This window comes from Rattus rattus, chromosome 6 (assembly GCF_011064425.1).
Source record: "Rattus rattus isolate New Zealand chromosome 6, Rrattus_CSIRO_v1, whole genome shotgun sequence".
Lineage (NCBI taxonomy): Eukaryota > Metazoa > Chordata > Mammalia > Rodentia > Muridae > Rattus > Rattus rattus.
In genome coordinates, this window is record NC_046159.1 from 130,722,094 (window position 1) to 130,745,881 (window position 23,788).

The following is a 23,788-nucleotide window of genomic DNA, read 5'->3' on the forward strand; positions in this document are numbered from 1 at the left end:
ATTGACCCTCCCCCCCCAAAAAAAAAGACTGCAAACCTGTCACAGGAAATCAGTTGTTGCTGTCAGGCTCCAAGGGAGCCTGGAATAAGAGACAGGATATGTCAGATGCAAATAGGAAGGACTGACTGGTCCAGAGCAGAAAGTGGCAAATACAGGTCCAAATTCAGGAGCAGGTGGATAGGCAGGTAACAGTCGAGTGAGGAGACAAGGGACCAAGCTGAACTGAATCCCAGAGACAGTTGGACATTCTCTTTTTGACTGTTGTTGATGAACTCCCTGTTCATCAATGTCTGGAAACACCACTTTCTGAGGCCCAGGGAAGGAGTTAGAGCTTTCCCTCCATCTGGCATGGCTAATAAGTTCTTAGGCCTAATTTTTGTGATAGGGTTTCAAAATGCCTGTACATATGTTTTCTCCCAATGTTCTCTTTTAATTGGATATTTTATGTATTTACATTTCAAATGTTATCCCCTTTCCCAGTTCTCCCCTCTCTCATCCCCTCTCCCCCTATTTCTTTGAGGATGCTCTCCCTCCCACCCACCCATTCCCATGTCACCACCTGGGCATTCCCCTACACTGGGGAATCAAGCCTTCATAGGACCAAGGGCCTCTCCTCCCATTGATGCCAGACAATGGCATCCTCTGCTACATATGTGGCTGGAGCCACGGGTCCCTCCATGTGTACTCTTTGGTTGGTGGTTTAGTCCTTGGGAGCTCTGAGGGTCTCGTTGACTGACATTGTTGTTCTTCCTATGGGGTTTCAAACCCTTTCTACTCCTTCAGTCCTTTCTCTAACTCCTCCATTGGGGTCCCCATGCTCAGTCTGATGGTTAGCTGCAAACATCCTCATCTGTACCTGTAAGGCTCTGGCAGAGCCTCTCAGGAGACATCCATAAGAGGCTCCCAAGACCCAACAAGGATGAGACTTGTGAGACCATATCCAGGAGTTAGGCAAGGCCCCCAGTTGGGGGATGGGGCCACCCACCCTTCTCAAAAATTTAACCCAGAATTTCTCCTGTCTAAAGGAAACACAGAGACAATATGTGGAGCAGACTGAAGGGAAGGTCATCTAGAGACTGCCCTACCTGGGATCCATCCCATATGCAGCCACCAAACCCAGTCACTATTGCTAATGCCAAGAAGTGCTTGCTGACAGGAACCTGATATGGATGTCTCCTGAGACATATTCTCAATTCATGCTGATAAGGCTATAAGATGGCACTACATTTACTCTTAGAAGTAAATCATGTCAGCCTGTGCTGTGTGGATGGTGCTGGAGAGACAATGTTGTTTATGGCTATGCTTAGGTATGCAGTCATCCTCCACTCTTAAAATGGAGTCAAATGCTGTGGTAAAAATGCAATGTCAGGGTAAGGCTGAAAAAGAATTGCTCTACACAGTGTGGAATAAGACACAACCTGATCTCAACACTTAGCAGTTACCATCCATTTCCTTGGCCAGTATACTCCGTGGAAACTACTAATATATTTTCTGCCTCGGTGGAATAGCCTATTCCAGACATTCCATATTGGTGGAAGAATCACGCGTGTCACCTATGTGTTCTTCTGTAAATTGTTTCCTTTCTTTTCTTTTTTCTTTTTCTTTTTTATTAACTTAAGTATTTTTTATACATTTTAGTGTTATTCCTTTTAATTGGATATCCCCCTCCCCTCCCCTTTTTTATTTATCCTTTCAAATGTTAGTCTTAGCAGGACCCCTTGGTGCTCCAGATATTTTGCCATCCACAAACTCCTTCCATCTGATTCCTTCAACCCCCAGTTCAGTGGTTTCCTTCTTCTATGATCTACTTCGCTCCTGTCTGGCACTTCTTGCTTCATCCATCTTGTCTAAATGTTTCCTTTTTTAATTGGATATTTTTTTATTTATATTTCAAATGTTACCCATCCATCCAACCCTATCCAATCCCCCCCTCCTCCTCGCCCATGACATTCCCTGACATTCCCCACACTGGGAGATATAGTCATGGATCTGTCCATGTGTATTCTTTGGATGATGGTTTAGTTCCTGGGAGCTCTGCTTGGTTGGTATTGTTCTTATGGGGTTGCAAGCACCTTCAGCTCTTTCAATTCTTTCTCTAATCTCCAATTGGGACCCCATTCTCAGTTCAATGGTTGGCTGCTAGCATTCACCTCTGTATTTGTCAAGCTCTGGCTGAGCATTCAGGAGACAGCTATATCAGGCTCCTGTCAGTATGAACTTCTTGGCATCAGCAATATTGTCTGGGTTTGGTGGCCGTATATATATGGGCTGGATCCCCAGGTGGGGCAGTCTCTGGATGACTTTTCCTTCAGTCTCTGCTCCAAACTTTGTCTCTGTATCTTCTATGAATATTTTTGTTCCCTCCTCTAAGAAGGACTGAAGCATCTGCATTTTAGTCATCCTTCTTCATGAACTTCATGTGGTCTGTGAATAGTATCTTGGGTAATCTGAGATTTTGGGCTAGTATACACTTATCAGTGAGTGCATACCATGTGTGTTTTTCTGTGATTGGGTTACCTCACTCAGGATGATATTTTCTAGTTCCATCAATTTGCCTATGAATTTCATGAAGTCATTGTTTTTAATACCTGAGTAGTACTCCATTGTGTAGATGTACCACATTTTCTGTATCCATTCCTCTGTTGAAGGGACATCTGGGTTCTTTTCAGCTTCTGGCTATTATAAATAAGGCTGCTATGAACATAGTGGAGCATGTGTCCTTCTTATATGTTGGAACATCTTTTGGGTATATGCCCAGGAGAGGTATAGCTGGGTCCACAGGTAGCACCATGTCAATATTCTGAGGAACCTTCCAGACTGATTTCCAGAGTGGTTGTACCAGCTTGCAATCGCACCAACAATGGAGGAGTGTTCCTGTTTCTCCACATCCTCACCAGCATCTGTTGTCACCTGAGTTTTTTATCTTAGCCATTCTGACTGGTGTGAGGTAGAATCTCAGGGTTGTTTTGACTTGCATTTCCCTGATGACTAACAATGTTGAACATTTCTTTAGGTGCTTCTCAGCCATTTGATATTCCTCAGCTGAGAATTCTTTGTTTAGCTCTGTACTCCATTTTAAAAATAGGGTTATTTAATTCTCTGGAGTCTAACTTCTTGAGTTCATTGTATATATTGGATATTAGCCCTTTATGGGATGTAGGATTGGTAAAGATCTTTTCTCAATCTGTTGGTTGCCATTTTGTCCTAACGACAGTGTTCTTTGCCTTGCAGAAACTTTGCAATTTTATGAAGTCCCATTTATTGATTCTTGATCTTAGAGCATAAGCCATTGGTATTCTGTTCAGGAAATTTTCCCCAGTGCCCATGCATTCGAGACTCTTCCCCAATTTTTCTTCTATTAGTCTGAGTGTATCTAGTTTTATGTGGAGGTCATTGATCCACTTGTGAATTGTTTCTTTTACCTAGAAATAGTTTTGAATTTTATCCATGTTAGAGCTCCATCTGGAATTTTATTCCCTTTTATTTTATATAATAGTTCATGGTATATGTATTTTGTGTTTGGTCTGCCCATGCAACAGCTGAAAGACATAGTAATTGCTCCATCTGAAAGTATTTATAATATGAGTTCTCAACCTGTAGGTCGCGACCCACTGGGTTTTATTTCAGATATTCTGCAACTGATATTTACATTATGGCATACCACAGTAGAAAAAATTGCAGTTATCAAGTAGCAACAAAATAACTTATGGTTGAGGGTTTCCAGAACATGAGGAGCTGTGGTTAAGGGTCACAGCATTAGCGATGTTGAGCACCCCTATCATACAGTGCTAATATCAACATTCATATACAAGTTTTTGAGTAAACATGCACTCTCAGTTTCCTTGATATACACGTGCCTAGGGATGGAATCTTTGCTCAATGTTCTGAACAAATATTTTTCCATGTAAGGAACTTTTTTATTCTCTAAAGTAATAGATGAGGATACCAATCTCTTGCTTCAACCTGTGTTTTAGAATGGTAACTATCCTTAGTGGGCACTAAGAGGTACCTTACTTAGAAGTTGCCATTGCCACACGATTAATGACACTGAGCAGTTCTTCATGTGCCACTCCTATTTCTTCTTTGGAGAAATATATATTATATAGAAATATGTAATACATTTTACATAAAATGCTTCTATATAATATAAATATATCATATGTTTGTATATAATATTCATATCCTTGCTCATTTTACAATTTTTATTTTATTATCATTAACAGAACTTTAAGTACATACCCTGGCTAAGAGTCCATTGTCAGACACAAGGTTTTCACATGCTTCCTCTCACCCTATGGGTATATCTTCACTTCCTGATCGATCACTTCCTTTGATGCAAATAGAGAGCTTGAATTTGACATTTACCTATTTTTCCTTTGTCAACACATTGCCTCAGTGAAGACCATGAAATTTACTTCACTGTTTTCTTCCAAGATCTTTTTGTATCATCCTTACTTTTAGATTTAAACTTGTGGCCTATTAGGAGTCTGTCTGTCTGCCTCTCTCTCTGTCTCTCTTTCTGTCTCTGTCTCTCTCTCTGTCTCTGTCTCTGTCTCTGTCTCTCTCTCTCGTGTGTGTGTGTGTCTGTGTGTGTGTGTGTGTGTGTGTGTGTGTGTGTATGTGTAGCTATCCTGACATTTTCCAGGTGAAAAGATCATTTTCTGCTTTGTCTTTTTAAGCACATTAGCTGCAAGTCATAGTTTTTTTTCTGGAGTCTGGGTTCCATTCTGTGTGCCTGCACATCTGGCCTTATGTCACAGTTCTATTCTGTGTGCCTGCACATCTGGCCTTATGCCAGTGCAGCAGTTTTGATTACTGTATTTCTGTAGTAACTGTTGACACTGGAGTGTGTGTGGCTTCTTAAGCTTGCATTTTGTCAGGGTTATTTTGACCCTTTGGTTCACGTGAATTTTCATAGAAACCTTAAGATCAGCTTCTCAGGATCTGCAGAGACAGCTGGAAAAAACAGGTGTGTGTGAAAGTCATGAGCCTGCTGCTGTAGCCAACTTCACCACCACACTTTCTAACGGTAATTACCCATTTCATGTATGTTATGTGTTTTCTTTAATATATATATATTTTGCAGTACATGTCATATATATATGTAATCCTGTTATATAAAGCACACGTACCATATACACACACACACACACATATATATATATATATCCACATGCCCTATATATTTTATATGACATATAAAAGTTATATTTGGGTTTCTTATTTATGTCATTTATTTATATGGCCATAGTTGTCCCAACTTTCAACCTTCTTGAATTCTTTTTGTTTTACTATTTTATTATGTTGGTGCCATGAATAACTTAGGTAGTTTTTCAGGGTAAGAGTGGACTTGTACATTGTAATAGGTAATTAACTGGACCTATTTTCCTATGTATCAACTGGTTACTATAAAATGGAAAAGGTCCTTCCTGGATTTGTCATTGAAATTCTCCATTAAGTGATTGGAGCTCCTCTGTTTGTGAGGAGAGGTATACCTGCTAACCTATAAATTATGGCATAGCTATCAGTCTATCTCAGTCATCTAATTCTAAATGCTTTTAAAATCCAACAGTCAAAAATTGTACCTTCATTAAATATGAAAACATCATTTAGTACAGAAATTTATATTATCTTAATTTTTTCAAATCCTTTTGTGTCTAAATCATGTTTATAGTAAATGCCAAACTTAATCTGTCTTTCCAAATGATACCTTTCCAAAGTGTATCTTTTGATAACTATTTCTTGCAAACAATAAGAATATCTAATATGTTTTGTTTAGTCTTACATTTTTGTTTTATTCGTACTTGCCTCGCTTCTTCATTCTTGAATTGTTATTTCATTGAACTTCTCTTGTTCTTTTTCGTGCCGTCTGATGAGAGCAAACTAGTTAAATTTCAACTCTTTCCATTTTGAATAGCCTTCCTAGCTGGCACCATGATTCCTTCTAGCATCTCAGCACCACAGAGATTGAGAAAGTTCATAAATTCTAGGAAGATGCTGTCCCAAATTGTGAATAAAAAGAAATATCCTTTTGTTGTAAATTTTCTCTGAGCATTGTGCCAGCCCGTATCCTTGCTTTTAAAGCAGGTCTTGCAGAGGGCACAGAACTGAATAGCATGGCAGGTCAGAACCTGGGAAACTGCTGATGGCTGGTGCCGTGGCACCGAGAGCAGGCACAGGGCTGAGTAGCTCATCAGTGACCCAGAATTCTCCTGGTAGAAGATGATGGCTCAGCCTACACACTCTGTACAAATAAGGTGCTTTTTGTTATACACTGCGTCACTTTTGGGAGTCTGGGACAAAACCCAGTGGTTTTGGACAAAACCCCAGTAAAAACCTGGGTCACAGTCTCTCCGTTAGGCTTCCCTGGGCAGAAATACTGAAATAATATTTATTGCTGCATTTATACTGTTCCTTGTGTTCAGCTCCACCTGTTTCATTAAAGGATCCCTTTTAATCCAATTGTTCATCTCTGTCTTTAGTAGGTCTAATAAAACTTACAACTTTTTCTTTCCGTTTTTTTTATTTACCTCTTTACTTTCTTGTATTCTGTGGTTCTGTGTTTAACATTTCCTCTCCTCTGTCTACTTTGTCATGTATATATGTTTATATATGTATACATATATGTTTATATATGTACACACACATATATTTATATATGTGTACATATATATTTATATATGTGTACACACACACATATATATTTATATATGTGTACACACACACATATATATTTATATATGTGTACACACACACATATATATTTATATATGTGTACACACACACATATATATGTATTTGTTCCGCTTTAGTCTTTGTACAGTCATACCGGACACTATACTTTCTTGTCTCTTTTTCAGGGAAGAGTCAGTGTATAGACCAGGCTTACCTCGAACTCATGGTGATCCTCCTGCCTTAACCTTCTGCGTCCAGGAATTGGAGATATGTGCCACCAACCTGACTGGAATAGCCATCCTTCTCAAGAGGACATGACATTCACCTCACGCATATTCGTACTTCTCCTGAAACTCCACTAGATATCACTTTGGATATTTGTTTCTTTTGACTAACTTAAACTTAGAAATATTTCTTACATGAAGTTTGTTCACCAAACTTCTTGGTAACAATTGCTTCTCCCTAGATTTAGCTTACTTCCTGTTGAATATACCTTCTAGTAATTCCATCAAAGAAGGTGGGTGTCAGCTTTCTGTTTGAAATTTTTTCTTTTCTTTTTTCTTCTCTTTCTCTTCCTTCCTTCCTTCCTTCCTTCCTTCCTTCCTTCCTTCCTTCCTTCCTTCCGGAGAAATTAAATGGCCGAATTCATTCCACAGGCCCAAGCAAGATCTGATCTAGGTGTTTGGTTCTGCCCCTCTCCCTTTTATTAAATCCAAATTGACTGACAGCTGCTAAAAGACTCAGTTTTTGTCCTGTTAAACCTACAAACCCTGTCCCTCACAGGACTAATAACAGCTTCCACAGCTTCTGTGAGTAAGAACGGCAAGCAGTTCTCAGAGTAGAGTGGACTGACCTTCATCAACACAGTGTGCTAAGTCCTTAGGCAGGAAGGTGTGCCGAACTGCTGCCATGTTACAAGGGTTTTAATAAAGATTTTAGCTAGCCATATCTAGTTTTGTTTTCCCTCCACATATTTATCCTTAGTTTTAAGTAACCGTTGGTGAAAGATTGCTTTACATAGGAGTTTTGAGCACTCATCTCCTTATAATCAGCGTTGTCATGACAAGCTGGTTTTCTTCAAGGGTTACCTTCTGGGGTCTTACCTCTCCTGGTTCTGTGTCTTCTGCTGTGACTTCACCTCGGTGATGAACCTGTCCATGCATTTTCATTGTTAGAGGCTGGCTTCCTTTCCATTCTACTAAAATTCTTTATTCTTGTCATCTGTTGTTGGCCTGGGTTCAGGTGAGTCCACTTCCTTAGGGACTCCTAAGGAAGCATCCTTTGAGCATCTTTGACTCACTGCTCTATGTTAGCTTCTGTGTGTTTGTATCCTTCTGGTTAAATGTCGCAGAGCACATACCACCGCGCGTCTGCCTTTTTCCCCTCCTGCTGCTCCTTCCCATCTCGCGTCTGGGCAGTAATGTGGTATTACTGCTTACCTGTGGACAGGATTCTCGATCTTCATCCTGTCCTTGGATTGAATTTGGTCAGAGGGAGGAGAACAGGGTGAGGTGATCTATTTCTGGCCGCCCTCATTGTGCTGCGCCCACCCATACTTGATCATCCTGTTTGCTTCCCACTTCCCTCAGAAGATGGAAGGTGCTTGGCACCCTGTGCTCACTCTCGCACCTGGGACAGCAGTGTATCCCAGGGGTGTTAGTTTGGAGAGCCACGTGCCCTGCGTACCCTCAGTAATTACTCCCTTTACAAACCCAGAGTATGCCACCTCAGCATCTTTTCACCCTTGGCAGTGACAAAACAAATGAAACAGACGAAGTAATAAAACATACAGGTAACTTAACTACACGCTTGATCTTTTTGGTGTTTTAGAATAAGAATGGCAAGAATGGAAGTGAAGAAAACTTAATTTAGCTAAGGGAAATGGGCCATTGAGGATTGAGGGTCAGTAGTAATAAATGCTTTGCGGGTAAAATGTGAGTCTGAGGTCTCCTCCCATTGCCCTAATCACACTGCTGCTCCGGCTCTATCCGGAAGAGTAAGCTGGCCTGTGTGCAGGCAAGCCGAATGCCCATTTCTCCCCACGGCTGGGCTATGCCATACAGATCTATAGACTCTTACAGGCGGCAGGGGCCATGGGGACTAGCTAGTTCAGCACGGAGCAGTGCATAATTTGTGGCCTAGCCTTAGATTTAATTTGTGAGGAAAAATATTTAAAGGCCACCCCTACACCAATGTGTCTATGAAAATCTGTTAAAGTTAAAAATACAGTACTAATTTCCCCACAGGCATTTGGGAGAGTAACTATGGATGGTGGCCGGTAACATCCACTAAACACGCATGAGAGATTACGTCCAGCGTCGTCTCACGTTTCAAGGCTTTGTAGCATCGTTCTGCTCAGTTCTCCCCTGAGTGCCACCAAAGTGGCGCTGCTGTTACTGCTGCAGAGCCATTTTTACTCACAGGGGAAATAAATCACGAAAGGTTAAGGGACGTGCCTGACATCACAAGGACAGGAAATGATGGGCCCAGAGTTCAGCCTGAGCCGTTTCACTTTGAAACACAGGCTTCTACTCACTGCATTCGTCCCTTTATTGCAACATATGTGCAGCACAGGTATGCGCATGATGCAGAAAGGCTGCTTTGTGCCTGGTAACCACCTACACTTGAATAAGTGCCACAAGGCCACTTTAAATTCCTGCGCTGGATTCGGCTGCATCAGCGTGTTGGATCAAGTTCATTGTTAGCCTTTTTGTCTTGTGTTTCTTCAGGAGCTCCTTTGTAATCTACACTTGCCTCATATTCCAATGTCCCATTTCAACAGCCCCTTAAGCTTTATATCCCCATCTGTAAAATGATTACAGTAACAATAGCAAAAACGCTTTCCCCATTGAGTGATTACATATAAGGACAATAAGTTTATAACGAAATACAGCTTGAAAACTAACTTCTAAGTTCACTTATAGACACTGCAGTTAGAACGCACTTTGGCTTTTCCGTCCTGGAATTGGTTTCATTGGTTGACAGTGGTCACCAGCACAGCCTAAGTTCAGGTGTTTTTTACAGCACCGAGTGCTGCTGCTCCTGAATTGTTTTAGCCTCTCTCAGTATTTCACACTCTGTGCATTTGGAAACCAGATCCAAGGATCCTTATCCGTCTTTCCCCCTTTCAGTGTTCTGAATTTATTTATTCTTGCTTCATTTATTCCCAGGCTTCCACTAGAGGATTATGGGTGTCAGTGATGCAAAAGCACTCCACAGAAATGCTGGAAAGGACTTCTTGCCTTTATTGATGCAGGGCAGCCCTCAACTGCTGGCCGTCTTCTGAGTGTATGGTTTGCTGTCCTAATTCCTATACCTCCCGTGCACAAGTATATTTACACATAAGTTTTAAACAGGCATAAAATTGTAGTGTGCTGCTGTGATATTTTACTCAGCAAGAAAATAAAACAACCAATGAAATTAATCTTGAAAATAGAACCAGATCATTATCCTATCTGTAATAAGAAATTACAGATATATTTGGCTTTTACTCTTTGGATACCAAAAACGTATTGCTTTTTTTCATATTAAATGACTTAGCAAAAAAAAATGTGTGTTTGGGAGGGTGTGTGTGTGTATGTGTGTGTGTGTGTGTGCACACTCAAATGTGTGCACTTGTGTCTGAGAGAGATAGAAAGTGTTTTACCCAAAACAGCTTTGATCACACTGCATCTAATAGAAGAATGGTTGTTGGTTTAGCATAAATATTAATGAAAGAATGTGACAAAATTCCCGAAGATACATTCTTTTATTTAAAATGGTAGCTATCACAACACATCATACAATGACTGAAGACCAGAGAAGTACATTGAAACTTTTAAAAACATCTCTATATAGTCACAACACAGGAAACATGCTGCTAGGATACAAATAGAGTCAGATACCAAACTCTCAGTACATCATTAGGATAAAAGCAACCAAGGGAAGCGCAAGACACACAGGAGTTTCTCTGCCTCCAGCAGCAGCCGCCTGCACTGCCTCACAGCAGCCTTTCTGTCTTTGGAGACTGCATCGCTGGCAAACTTGTACAACTCCATCAACACTGTGCTTTGCTGAGTTACAACTAATTTCTACTTCTGTCTGAGGAGGTCACCACATTAGAATTACAATGCTTATTGGCACAATATGAAAAAATAAACACTTTTTTGAGTTTTTCACTCATAACAACATTTGATATTAAATAAATAATCATTCCTCATAGCGCACGTTTTTATTTTACCGCTCACTGCTCACGGACACAGATGGAGATGAATAGATAGTGCGTTACAGGGTTTATTTACGTCTTCTTTCGTAGTTCTGCATTGCGCTTCTTTCATAAGCCACTGCAGACAAACAGGAAGTAAGCAGGGAGTTAGTGAAGTTCAATGCAGAGGGTAAATCACTGCAATGTCAGAATGACGTTTTCCCCCGGAAGAAATACTTCCGTGATCTTTTTTCTTTTTCTCTTTTTGGAACATCCTCCAAGCCTTTCTGGCACTTTATATCTTGCTTAGAAGTGTTCTGGCCACAGCATTCCTAGTTTCTTTGGTCAGCTACTATACATTTGGTATCCTAAAAGTACAACCGTGTATTCCCGTGATCCAATATGGAGTCCATTCTCATCAGCTTACTAAATCCCTGGCAGAGACTCACAGTGGTTAGAGAAAAGACTATGCCTACCATAGCCATGCATTAGAGGGATTAAAAAAAAGAAATGTTGAGCTTCTGTTCTAGGACAAAGGTTAATAAGCTACAGGTCAAAGGTCAAAAGTGTTCTTATAACTACAGTTTCATTTGGAGATGTACACACTCAATTCATGTATGTGTCACCTATGGCAATTTTGGTTTTAAAAATGACAAATTTGAGGAATCAGTATAAACCAACATAGTTTTGGAGGCCTAAAATGTTTAGGACCTTGCTCTTTTCAGGCATAGACTGCCTAAACCCTGTTCTAGGGGAACCTAATGGTCTGAGAGTCTCTTCTCTCCTGGATACCTTCTGATGCTAGAGTGATTGCCCTTGAGACTGACATTACCCTCACTTTCTCTTGGGCATTGCACTGACTTCACACATCAACAGCACAATTTGATTTAGTTCTTAAAATCTGGAGGCCTGTGAAAATGTCAATTGCTACTTCCAAAAGTGCTTAGCACCGGGCTACTAAGTAATTTACGTACTGTGACTCACTGTGCTAAAATAAAATGCTAAGATGCATTATACTGCGTCATATTAGCTGTAATTGCAAAGGATCTATAACCACAAAATGTTAAGGATCAGAATAGCCGTCTATGTAAGGATGTTTCATTATCTCAGCCAGCACTATAACTTACAACAAAACGACCGTGCTTGTGGAAAGTGCCCTGCATGAAATGCTGACTGAAGAGGAGACAGCAGAGGTGCAGAAGTCATAGTGCTACCGTAGTTTCCCAGGTTGAGGAGAATGTGGAAGGCACAAGGGCTCTCTCTGCTCTCCCAGTGCGGCTCTCTAAAGGCCTGCCTCCTTCTATGGGGAGCATGAGGTGTGATCTAAACAGTTTGCATCAGTTCTATGTGAGCCTGAGATACAGCAGACTGCACCCCAGAGACCTTTGAAGGACACATAAGTTTGCTTCTCATTCTCTTTTATTAGGGATGGGGGGAGAGGTAGCATCGGTTAGTCTCTGACAGGATTCTAGGGTACCAAAACTCTGTGCCTCACAGAAGTGGGGTGGTAGCTAATTAAAGCACCCAAAGACTGTGTGGAAGCTTATGTAGGACACAGTGTTCTCCTGCAGGGAAGCAGATTCTTACCTGGCCCTTGAACTCCCTAAAAATGTCTACCAGTTTCTGTGTCTTGAAGCTGGTGAGAGCGTCTCTGTTTAGCAGATTGTCACAAGTGTATGTGGGCAAAAGAGTGTAAGGATCAGGTGGCTGGGGTTAGAACTCTGATAATCACGTCCTAGTTAGGTTTGTAAAATGGGGCCTGCTTATTTCCCTCCTAATTTTCCCATTTGTGTTTTCTTAAGTTTTAATAGATTATTTAATAGATTATATATTTAACTATATTGTCTTTATATTATATATTTATCATATTTTATATACGACATAATATAAATATATTAAATATTTATGTGTTATGTTTAATATATAAGTTTAATATATTAACTTATATTTTAATATAGGAAAAGATGTTAGCTAGAAATTCTGATTCATTGCAGTGAGCCTACTTTTATTAACTATGATTATTACTTGAAGTATATTTAATCTGCTCTAAACTGCTTTACTGTTCTTAAGTTATGTGCTCTGAAAGGTGTAAAAATTCTAGAAGTGGAGATGGGTGATTAATTCTAGATTGGTGATTAATACAATTATTAAGAAAAACTATAGTCATGTGAGTATATTTGTAGGCAAATACCACAGGGACCTAAATTTATATTCCATTTCTCAAGGCTGGAAGACAATATACATATCCATAAAAATGAAACTACAAGTTTTCAACTGGTGCACGTAACTTCTTTAAGAATTAAACTTCTCTAACCTCAAGATTACTGGTTGAGAAAGCATAAAAGTGTCTACATTTGATTAAGATACTATAGAGTGACTATTTTGGGGATGAGTTCAGATATTTAAAAATTAAGCCAGCACATCTTATAAATTTTCTGGGAAATAAATATCATAAACAGATGCTGGTTAATTTCTAATCAGATGTTTATCATTTTAATCCATTTTCACTGATAGTGAAGTACCATCAGTGCTTAACAAAAAGCCAATTTTCATGAAAACAATAATGGGCTTAGTTAACATTGAATATAATTGATTAAATGAGGCAAACAGCGAGGGGCTTTAGAGATATGCCTGTGGCATTTATGTAGAAAGTTCAAGCAGGATAAATGAGAGATTATGCAGCCTTGGGCCAAGGAAAATCCTGCTTATGTTTAAAATGGGTTTGGGGCGTTGTGGTACTTTTTAAATGTAGGTCTAACGCTAGAACTGGAAGAATGGTTTGAAGGCGTTAGAATGGACACCACTACACTCAGCCTCTTTGCCACCCATTAAGACAGAGATTTTGAGCTTCCATAACTGCAGAGAGAGACAGTAATTTTAGAAACATTTTGCTTGTCATTATCTATTTATTCTTCTAGTAGAAGATCGCTAAATGGTTAGTCTGATGAAAATACCACATCACTTCAGTTTGTAAGTAAAAAAGCTCTCATCTCTCCCGAAGGGTCCAGGACATTTTATTAAGAATATCTGTGAAAAAGAGTGTCAGACTAGACCAAAGACTCAGGATATGTAGTGACTAAGTGGGGCAGATGCTGGAGAGACTGGCACTTTGAGAGAAATATACTTACACTGTGGTGGTATCAGCCTAAGCAGCTTTCTGCCCACTCTTGGCTACAAACGCTCCTATGAAAATTTGTCTACAGAAATGCTCATGTTAAGTCTATTGCTCCTTTTTTTTTTAGTATGTTGAAAATTGTACTTTCATAAAAATTACAGAAGTGGATTTACATATTTTCAGACATGATTTTATACATACCAGAATTTAAAGCTCTTTTGCCCATTAGTCCAACAAAGGAATCTGTTTTATGCCCTGGAAAATACATTTAGGGGTATTTTAGTATGTATGTTTTTGAAGAAATAAACTCATAACTAGTACAAAGTAAACACGCTTCTGAATATATGCCTGTAGAATAAATAAATGAATGTTTCTATGTCACCCACTGGTGAACCCACAAAGACTTTATATAAGCCTTGCAAACCACACTGAAACAACATATTGTGAGTACTTTTCTCAGTTCTTTATCTAGACATTAGCAGAATCTTTTATTAGTATTATGTTTTATCTATTATGAAGTTTTAAATATGGTTGCCTCTGGAGTAGCTTTGAATTTTGGGGGACTTAATTATATGTTTTTGTGTGGGAAAAAACATCCAAGTTTATGTCTTCATTACCAAATATGTTGCATTTCTCAACAAGGGAACTTTAAGTCAGATCCTTAGTATTGGAATATTCTAAGGGATCACATTTAGTAGATTTAGACTTAAAAATACTGTTCCTGAAAGCAATTTGTTTTTAACATTAATAAGATACATTCATTTTATTACTTTTTTTTGCTGTATAAGATTTCTTTAAAATTCAACCCCTTAGTAAATGTCATTTTTTCCCCAAAGATGAAGGCTTTGGGGAAGGTTATTATCATACTGCAACGGGGAGGATTTTTCTTAGTTTCCATTGTGTTAGTTGAGACCACAGTGTTATTGGTTTGGGGTGTACCCTGCCAGGGTTAGTCCAATTCATGACCCTCATAGAAGCAGGCAACATTTCCAGTGGCCCAAGGGACTTCCTGTCTCCTCTGGATCCAATTAACTAGGAAATAGCTCTAAGGACCCTCCAGTTCTGCAATCTGCACTCTTCTCTCCCAGTTTCCCATTCAATTATGGGATCAAGGGGGGAAATAAACCTGTATCTCTGTCACATTTCGAGTGCATTTTCTACTCAAATATTCACCCAGTCTACTTAATACCCTTCCTCGCCATTATAAAAGGTAGTTCATGAATATGAATTAGAAGGTGTATATAAGTATTCTCTCTCTCTCTCTCTCTCTCTCTCTCTCTCTCTCTCTCGTTTTCATGGGACAAGGCATTGGAAAAGAGTGCTCATGATGAATTTTAACCCTAGAGAAGAAATTCTAAAACTAAAAAAACGTATAGGTGTTAATTCTTTTTTCTCTTCAAATGTGATGTGCATTTTGGTACGTAATCTGTCTACATAAAAGAGTCTAGTCAGTGATCATTCAGCAAATCACATTCTGTCTTTCTTTCCCTACATTATCTCAATCAAAACCATTGGGCTCTATGTTGTGCTGCAAAAGGTAACACAGGACGCAACATTCACTATCATTAACATTAGCATTTGATAAATGTCAAAATGATTGTGAACTTACTCTTGTGAGAGATCTGGCCATGCCCTAGAAGAAAAGAGAGCCAGTTAGCAGATACATGGGTTTCTTTTTTAAAGCTATTTTATCTTTTCCAGAGAACTTAAGGAGTTGATTTTCAAAATATTTAACGCTTATTTATGTGCTGTTCTGAGGACTAAAGTAGATGAATGCTAACCGAATTACTAATAAGAGCCAAATATGAGCCATGGGTTAAAAGGCAGAACCTTGGGACTCTTGAGGTCTGCTAATGAAAGTAAAGCTATGTAATGTACTAACATCAAAGTCGGTCACCCACTTGAATATGCAGGAGCTTAACACACACACACACACACACACACATACACACGCATGTACACGCACGCTCACGCACACACACACGCACACACACTTCTCTTAATTAGGCACAACTGCAAGACCTTGAATTTATACCATCAAATACTTTTTACATGATCATTCATAATAGGAAAATAAAGATTTATAGGGATGTTTACCATAAAGAGCCTTTAACAGGGCCACTTGTTTTTCAATTGAGGAATCTGACAAGAGATGAATTGACATTAACTCTTCACAAGCTCCACTGACTGTGCCATCAACTCAAGGCAATTGAATATTCCTATCACTGTAGCGAGGTATAGCCAAATCTAACCCAATCCAAGAAAACATCTTTCACCTGAGCCTGGACCATTAGCATACCTGAGGACCCTTGTAATTGGGATCTTTAGTCAGGGGAGTGTTTAGCTAAGGTTAGTTTCCAATTTGGGTCACCTTGGTGCTGTGAAGCAAGGGAAATGGATCCCCCCCCTCCCCTCCCCTTTGAGCTAGTGCAAGTGTTAGTGGATCGAAGACTTCAGGCATGTAAAATTATACTCGCGGTACAAGAGACACGGGTGCTCCAGGAAGGAGCAGGCATGCAGACCGGGTAGCCTGATAGACCTAATGACTATTGCTCGTCTCACCAGCATCCCGTTTGCCCATTAATCCAAAGAACTGCTGAGGCTTGGGTCTTCGGGCGATTCTCTGCAGAAGATGCTCAAAGGGCTCCGGCATTGCCTCCTAGAGGGACAAACCAGCGAGTAGACAAATTAAGTGAACAAGGTCCACATTCACGGTGTGCCTGAGCTTTCCTCAGAGCCACAGAAGCAGCCGCTAGCATAAGACCGGGCCATACTAGAATCTATGCAGCACTTTCCCCAACCCGGACCCGCCTGAGATTTCCTTCTCCCCCAAAGTCTATCACGGACGCTCCTGCGCAGCAGCGCAACGCCTTCTGGTGCTGGGTCCTGTGTGCTTTCTGCTCTTAATTGCATCAGAGGACTCACTGGAGGTCTTGCTATCACCTTTGTTTGCTCTCAGTGAGGCTTCGGAGTGCGCTCACTGTCCTCACTGAAAACAGCAAGGGTGGAAGCAGAAGGGTGCTGATACTTTAAAAGAGAACTAGCACCACCGCTCAACTTTCACGGTTCCCCAAGGCGCGCTTCTTGGAGCCAAAATTCAAGAGCGATGTAAAGGGAAACTTGGAGCACGGAATACTGACGTATAGAGTTAGTTCCGCCAGCCACTGAGACCCTGCAGCTCACTAAGATCCAGCTTTTTCCCCCATTGACTAATTCACGTCTCTTCCCAACATCTCCAAATGGTCTGGCAGCTCTGTTTGATCAAAGCCCCCGAGATTACAATCACATAAGAAGGGATTAAAACCAGGACCAGGAGAGAAGGAGAGAAGGAGAGAAGAAGAGAAGGAGAGAAGGAGAGAAGGAGAGAAGAGAGGGAGGAGGGAGGAGGGAGGGAGGGAGGAGAGAGAGGAGGGAGAAGAACTCCTTTTCTGTTGGGGAGACACTGAACCCAGAGCATTTTCCTCAGGGAGGAAACTTAGTTCTGGGCAATAAGCCTTGTGCTTTGTCCGGGGTATGACGCCCTTACAATCCAATGAGCCTCTCAGGCTCCAGCTGGGCTAGTCAGGGTGCTACCACAAGGGGACGGCAACAGCTCCCACGCCCGGTTGGGTCTCACCTTGATTTGGTCACTGTCGGACCAGTCGGACCAATAATTTAGATCATCGTTGGCACCGATTTCCTCTGCAAACAGTTGAGTGGAAACGAGAAAAAAGACCGCCACCGCCACGAGGATTTTCATGTTGGATTTCTGGAGAGAGTAGGAGACAGAGAAGGAGAGAAAGAATCGTTATACATATGTAGGCGGGGGGCCACCCAAGAGTTAGAGCAGCTGAATTTCAGTGCCACAAGGAAGAAAGAACAGGTCCCGCTAAACCAAGATTAAAACAAAAACAAAACCCCACCAGGTCGAACATTTCTCCAAACCCTTTAAGAAAGCTACTGACGTGCCAAAGAGCCTCAAGTCCTCCTCTCTTTGACTCTCAACGTCCCAGCCCCTACCCACTGACCCACACTCCCAAGCCTGAAGGCTCTGCAGGTGGCAGACAAAGAGAGGTGTTGGTATTTGCACAGTTTCTCTCCGGGTCTGTGGCTGCTGCAGGTGCAAATACCGGGCGGACGCCACCTCTGACCAAGGCACGACGGGCCCCAGGCAGCGGCAGGCGGCAGGCGGGAGTGGTACTCACTGCGGTCGGACCCGGCGATGCTCCGCAGGTGCGCACTTGCTGGGCGCTCCTCGCTCTCCTCGGCCGCGGTGCTGGAGTGGAGCTGGTCGGAGTGCGCTCTAGTCCCTGCTCCTGCTTCGCCGTATTTATCGCAGGCGTGATGAGCCTGGAGAGCCACGTGACACTCTCCCCACGCGACTTTCTGCTCAATATTTAATTAGCCGCCCCCTCGCCTTTTGCTTGCGTGATAGAGTTTCCGAGACGGTAACCCGTCGGAGTCCAAAACATCTGGACCAAATTGGGTTCGAAATGACGCAATTTTAGGGAAGTCGAGGTCTCGCCATCCAATCCAGAGAGACCTGTTTTCTTCCGTCCGCAAATCTGACGCCCCCCTCCCCTCTTCTTCCGAACAAGGTTCAGTGACACCTGAGATTACTCATCAAAACTGAGCGAAGTGACTCATGCCTCGGACTTAGGGAACTTTTCTCTCAAGAGGCATCAGGGAATATTGCGCTTTGAGGACAGCCAAATAACTTGAGCAGCAAAACCTTGTGAATAATACTAAGACACCAGCAAGCACTTCAGTGGGATGAAGCAAGCGGCGTTTTCCTTCCATTTCTACTTTATGTGTCTTAAGGTTTATGAGGTGTTACATCTAGGGCTGGAACAGCACCCCCCCAACCCCCCTCCCCACCAAATCAGTCAGAATATTCTCATTTCTCTAGCACTGCAAAAGTGTTTCCGGTCTCCTGCTTCAGAGAATGAAGGCAGGTTTGTTTTACATTTAGGGGAAAGAGGAATTTAAACCTCCTTTCTCATGTAGAACTTACCCATCAGCCATTCCAAGACATCTTTTGTTCCCCTACAGCTTCTTCCCCGTCCCGCCCTGAAGGCAGAAGGGGGTGGGAAGAGGATAATTGTGCCTCTCTCCGCTTTAGCCTTGTTGGGGGACTAGAAAGGCTGGATGCTTACCTTTGGAGCTCTGCAGATCTGTCAGAGACAGAAGTCATTTACAAACCATGGTTTTACAGATACCTTCTGTCCCCACTGTATAATACTTTTCTATCTTTTGATGAAGTAAGTGATGTTGCTATTATTATTATTATTATTATTATTATGATTATTATGATTATTATTATGACTAAGTCTCATTATGTGGCTTCAAACTGGGTATCCTCCTGAGTCCGCCTACTCAGGACTGGAACTACAGGTGTGGACCACCACATCGAGTGATGCTGTCATTGGGATAGAGTTGTTTTCCTTGGGGAATCATAGTTTCCCACTATGTTTAGCATAATTTGAAGAGGAAAGAAGTGTTTGTGAGCCAAACTGATGTTCGCCTCCAATGTTTATTGTTTTTATTCCTGAATGTAGACATTCAGATGGATTTCATAATCTGAACATTCTATTTTTAATTTTCAAAACCATTAACAGAAGAAATTGTGAACACAAATGTAGAGTCATTCGCCTAAAACAATTTGTCAATTTCAGGCTTCCACTTACATAGAAAACATTTTCTCATGCACTGTGTAGTTATTCTGCTGATACACAATTCAGGAAATATGAGCTAAATCCCTGATTTCTTCCCTCTACTAACTTTAAAAATCACTATTTAGCACTTTTTAAGTATGACCTGCTTTTTTAAGACTAGAACCTCACAGATTTAACATTTCAGTGCAAGGCAGATACTCATTAACTGATGCTCAACTTACGCCATTCCTGGCTATCAGAAGATTCTTCCAAGGCCTTTGACAGGAATTGATGGTTCTCTTGGTTTTGATGTTTCCTACGAGAGACTCCAGGAGTCATTTTCATTTTCATTGCTTCAAGGTTAATGCATGGTGCTGGAGAGAGAGAGAGAGAGAGAGAGAGAGAGAGAGAGAGAGAGAGAGAGAGAGAGAGAGAGAGAATGTGTCTGTGTACGAATAAGTATGTGTTAATGTTCTGTGTGTGTGTAGTATATAAAATCACGAACATGTGGACACTTTCTAAACAATCGGAATATCATAGCTTTTATTTAGCCTAGATATTTTACAACACTTTCAATACCAAAATTCCCACTTGCCAGTCATATCATTCACATGGCCACTCACCCAATTGTCAACATGCTCAACAATTCATGTTGGAATTAGATAATAGGGTTTTTTTTTTTTTTTTGCATTTTTTCTGACTTTAGGGGCATAACACTGTAGGTATGTTCACTTAAGGTACCTCACTCCTTAAAAATTATTTTTAAAATGTCTGTAAGTAGTTATGGTGCCAAACCTTATTTGATCATTTTGCTTTCAAATTTATAAATTGTTTTTAATTTAATCTTACAGTTATATAATATGAACAACTCTAAAATGCAATCTTTAATCATATATATATGTTAATCTTTAATAATAATATATTAAAAGGACCATAGCTTCAGGCCTCGTTTTTCCTTCTCTTCCTTCTGCTAAACATTTTCCTTTTGCTGGAGATTGAATGTGGTTTGTTTCCCCTCAGTTCATGGGCTGCACACTTAGTCATCAATGTGGTCATGTTGATAGGTTGCCAGACATCTAATGGAGACATTCTAGTGTTGGTACAGCAGTCATCCGGGTGCAGGCTTTGGAAGATGTTGGCATAGTTTTTGTGGGACTTCTGCTCAGTTCTTGGGAGAAGTTGTTTGGCAAAGCAGCCAGGCTCTCACTCAGAGTTGTTTTCTGGTGCTTTGATGCAATCACTTCCTCTTTCCTCTTGAATGTGTCCTAATAGTTGTGATGCTGTCTGCTTAGAGATCTTAACCAAAGGTCAGTCAATGCTAGTACCCAACTAACTTCCCACTTGCCCAGGACCATCATTAAATACTCCTTAATTTTCTTAGTAATTTCATATACTTTCTGACTCATGGTTTTCTTGAACATATCAGGACTGAAGATATTTGTATTACTAATTAATTTCCTGGATGTTTAAAATATAAATCTTAATAAAATACAAGTGTTTCTGATGCATACTAAGTTCATTGGAACAAGAGTGGTGAACAAAGTATCATATTTTCACTTTTGCCAATTAATTATCTGTAGAAAATTATAAAGAGGGACTGGGCAGATAGCTCAGGGGTTAAAGTACTTGTTGCTCTTGCTAAAGATGAGGGTTTAGTTCCCAGCTCCCATGTAGTAGCTGGCAACCATTCGTAATCTATAATCCACAGGATCTGCTGCCCTCTTCTGTCCTTTTTGAGAGCTTCATGAACAAGGTCTACACATAAACACATGTAAAACATTTATACGTGAATAATAAAAAACATATACCTTAAAAAAGAAAACTAAACTGATGTTATTGTCCATTTTCATGTGACTGAACATAAGTCACTTTTAAGCTTTTTATACTGCTTACAACTTTAGAGAGAAAAAGTCATCAGATCATTTTCCTACAGTACTCTACAAAAATGAAAAACCAAACATTGTAGAATAAAATAGTTTGCTTTGAGAAATTACTCCCAGGGAGAGCAGAATCCGCACAATAGCGCTGACCCAGCTAGTATGGGTTCAGGTGAACCTGCCAGAGGCCACGAGAGCAGGAATGAATGCTGACTCTTCCGCTGCAGACTTCAGTATTGAATGAGCTACCCAGGGCAGTGCTGGAAAGCTCACCCTAGTAGTGTGGGCTCCTGAGAGCTGGCAGAGAACAGGACAGGAACCAGGGACCCATGTTGCTTTCAAAAGCTTGCTTCATTATCCTTCCCCCAGAGCAGTCCCATCTCTTAAACGGGAATGGCAACATCAACTTGGGAACAGCGGTTCAAAACAAGAACCAGTTCAAACTGCCTCCTGGCTGTTTATATTGACCGCGGTAGTCAAGCGCTACCCTTGGCGTCGCTTCTTCAAGAGAAGCTTCTTCTTGTGAATGCAGAGACACATGGCAGCTGGAGTTATTGAAAATAAGTGACCGCTGAGTTGCGTGCTCAACTCTACGTAGGACATTTATCACACCTCCTCTAAGGCTCAGGAAAGAGAGACTGGAAATAATGTGAGACCCAGGAGACAGGGAGAAGGGATGAAGAATGTTATCTCCTGGGCGTGATGCAATCAATTCAGTCATGATCTCACAGCAGTTATAGCTGCTTATACTTGCCTACCCAAGACTGGGCCTGTCATAAGGCAATCATAGTGGGGGCAGGATTCACGAGACCACACTGCAACTACCTGAACTATTGGATGCTGCTGAATTTGGACATAGAGGCGGCCATTGTCTTTAGTTTTGTACCCACAAGTGAGCCCAGCAAGCTCAAATAGATAGTTTGAGCCCCGTGGTCCCACAGACGGCCTTGGTTAAACTCAGTGTGGCAAAAGATGAAACAAAAAGACATGGATACGAGAGAGAAATTGGTAAAGAGGAGAAAGTGTTGATAGGCATCAAGAGAGAGAGAAAGGGAGGGGATAAGAACAACCAGAATGTATTATATACATGTATACAATCATCAAAGATGAAAATTAATAAACATTGTGACTGTGTATTAGAATGGCCCATAGATTCATGTATTTGAACGCTCAGTCCCTAGTTGGTGGAACTGTTTGGAAAAGAGTAGATGTGGCCTTGTTGGAAGAGGTATGTCACTGAAGTTTCCACATCATTCCCAGTTATCTCTTCTTTTCTGTCTTTTGCTTGTGGATGGAGATGTGAGGTTTTAGCTACTGCTCCAGGACCATGACTGCCTATCAGCTGCTGTGCTCTCCACCATGATGGTCATGGAATCTGACCTTCTAGAACTGTGAGCCCTCAATTAAAAGCTTTCTTTCATAAGTTGCCTTGCCCATGGTGTCTTATCACAGTAGTAGAAAAGTAACGAAGACAGACAGACTTTTCAGATTTAAACCCTAAACATAGAGAGGAGCCCTAGAAACCATTTTGAAAATTGAAAGTGGGTATTCATATTTCATTCAAGTTTAGTAGAAGACAAAAAAGTAAGGGGAAGAGCAATCAAGGTTTAAGACTAAATGTTATGAAGATGTTTGTAATATTTTAAACTCCCTGTTTTAAAAATGAGCTCCCAAGAATACCCTTGGGAGGGAATAGGGAGGCAAAGTTTAGAACAGAGGCTGAAGGAACACCCGTTCAGAGCCTGCCCCACATGTGGCCCATACATATACAGCCACCAAAGTAGATAAGATGGATGAAGCAAAGAAGTGCAGGCTGACAGGAACCGGATGTAGATCTCTCCTGAGAGACACAGCCAGAATACAGCAAATACATAGGCGAATGCCAGCAGCAAACCACTGAACTGAGAACGGGATCCCCGTTGAAGGAATCAGAGAAAGGACTGAAAGAGCTGAAGGGGCTTGAGACCCCATATGAACAACAATGCCAACCAACCAGAGCTTCCAGGGACTAAGCCACTACCCAAAGACTATACATGGACTGACCCTGGACTCTGACCTCATAGGTAGCAATGAATATCCTAGTAAGAGCACCAGTGGAAGGGAAAGCCCTTGGTCCTGCCAAGACTGAACACCTAGTGAACGTGATTGTTGGGGGGAGGGCAGTAATGGGGGAGAGGGTGGGGAGGGGAACACCCATATAGAAGGGGAGGGGAAGGGGTTAGGGGGATTTTGGCCCAGAAACCGGGAAGGGGACTAACAATCGAAATGTAAATAATAAATACTCAAGTTAATAAAGATGAAAAAA

General features: G+C 41.1%; 1 protein-coding gene across 1 annotated transcript; it reads right to left on the minus strand.

Moving 5' to 3' along the window:
* Nucleotides 1-10,404: 10,404 nt before the first annotated feature.
* Tac1 (tachykinin precursor 1) lies at nt 10,405-18,409 on the minus strand. The gene is made up of 7 exons (XM_032906954.1): nt 18,158-18,409; nt 17,590-17,721; nt 16,536-16,632; nt 16,071-16,115; nt 15,583-15,606; nt 14,175-14,228; nt 10,405-10,997 (listed from the first exon to the last, which is right to left on the minus strand). The coding sequence occupies exons 2-7, from the start codon at nt 17,710-17,712 to the stop codon at nt 10,948-10,950; spliced, it is 393 nt and encodes a 130-aa protein (XP_032762845.1). The 5' UTR covers nt 17,713-17,721; nt 18,158-18,409; the 3' UTR covers nt 10,405-10,947.
* Nucleotides 18,410-23,788: the final 5,379 nt, after the last annotated feature.

Bases quoted from the DNA above. Each gene is read 5' to 3' on its own strand.
- Tac1 (XM_032906954.1), bottom strand. From the start codon at position 17,712: ATGAAAATCCTCGTGGCGGTGGCGGTCTTTTTTCTCGTTTCCACTCAA. The intron at 15,607-16,070 runs GTAAACATCCCT...CTTTTCTTCTAG, and splicing joins CCTGTTAAAGGCTCTTTATG to GGCATGGCCAGATCTCTCAC. The intron at 14,229-15,582 runs GTAAGTTCACAA...TGTATTTTCCAG, and splicing joins TGGCCAGATCTCTCACAAGA to GGCATAAAACAGATTCCTTT.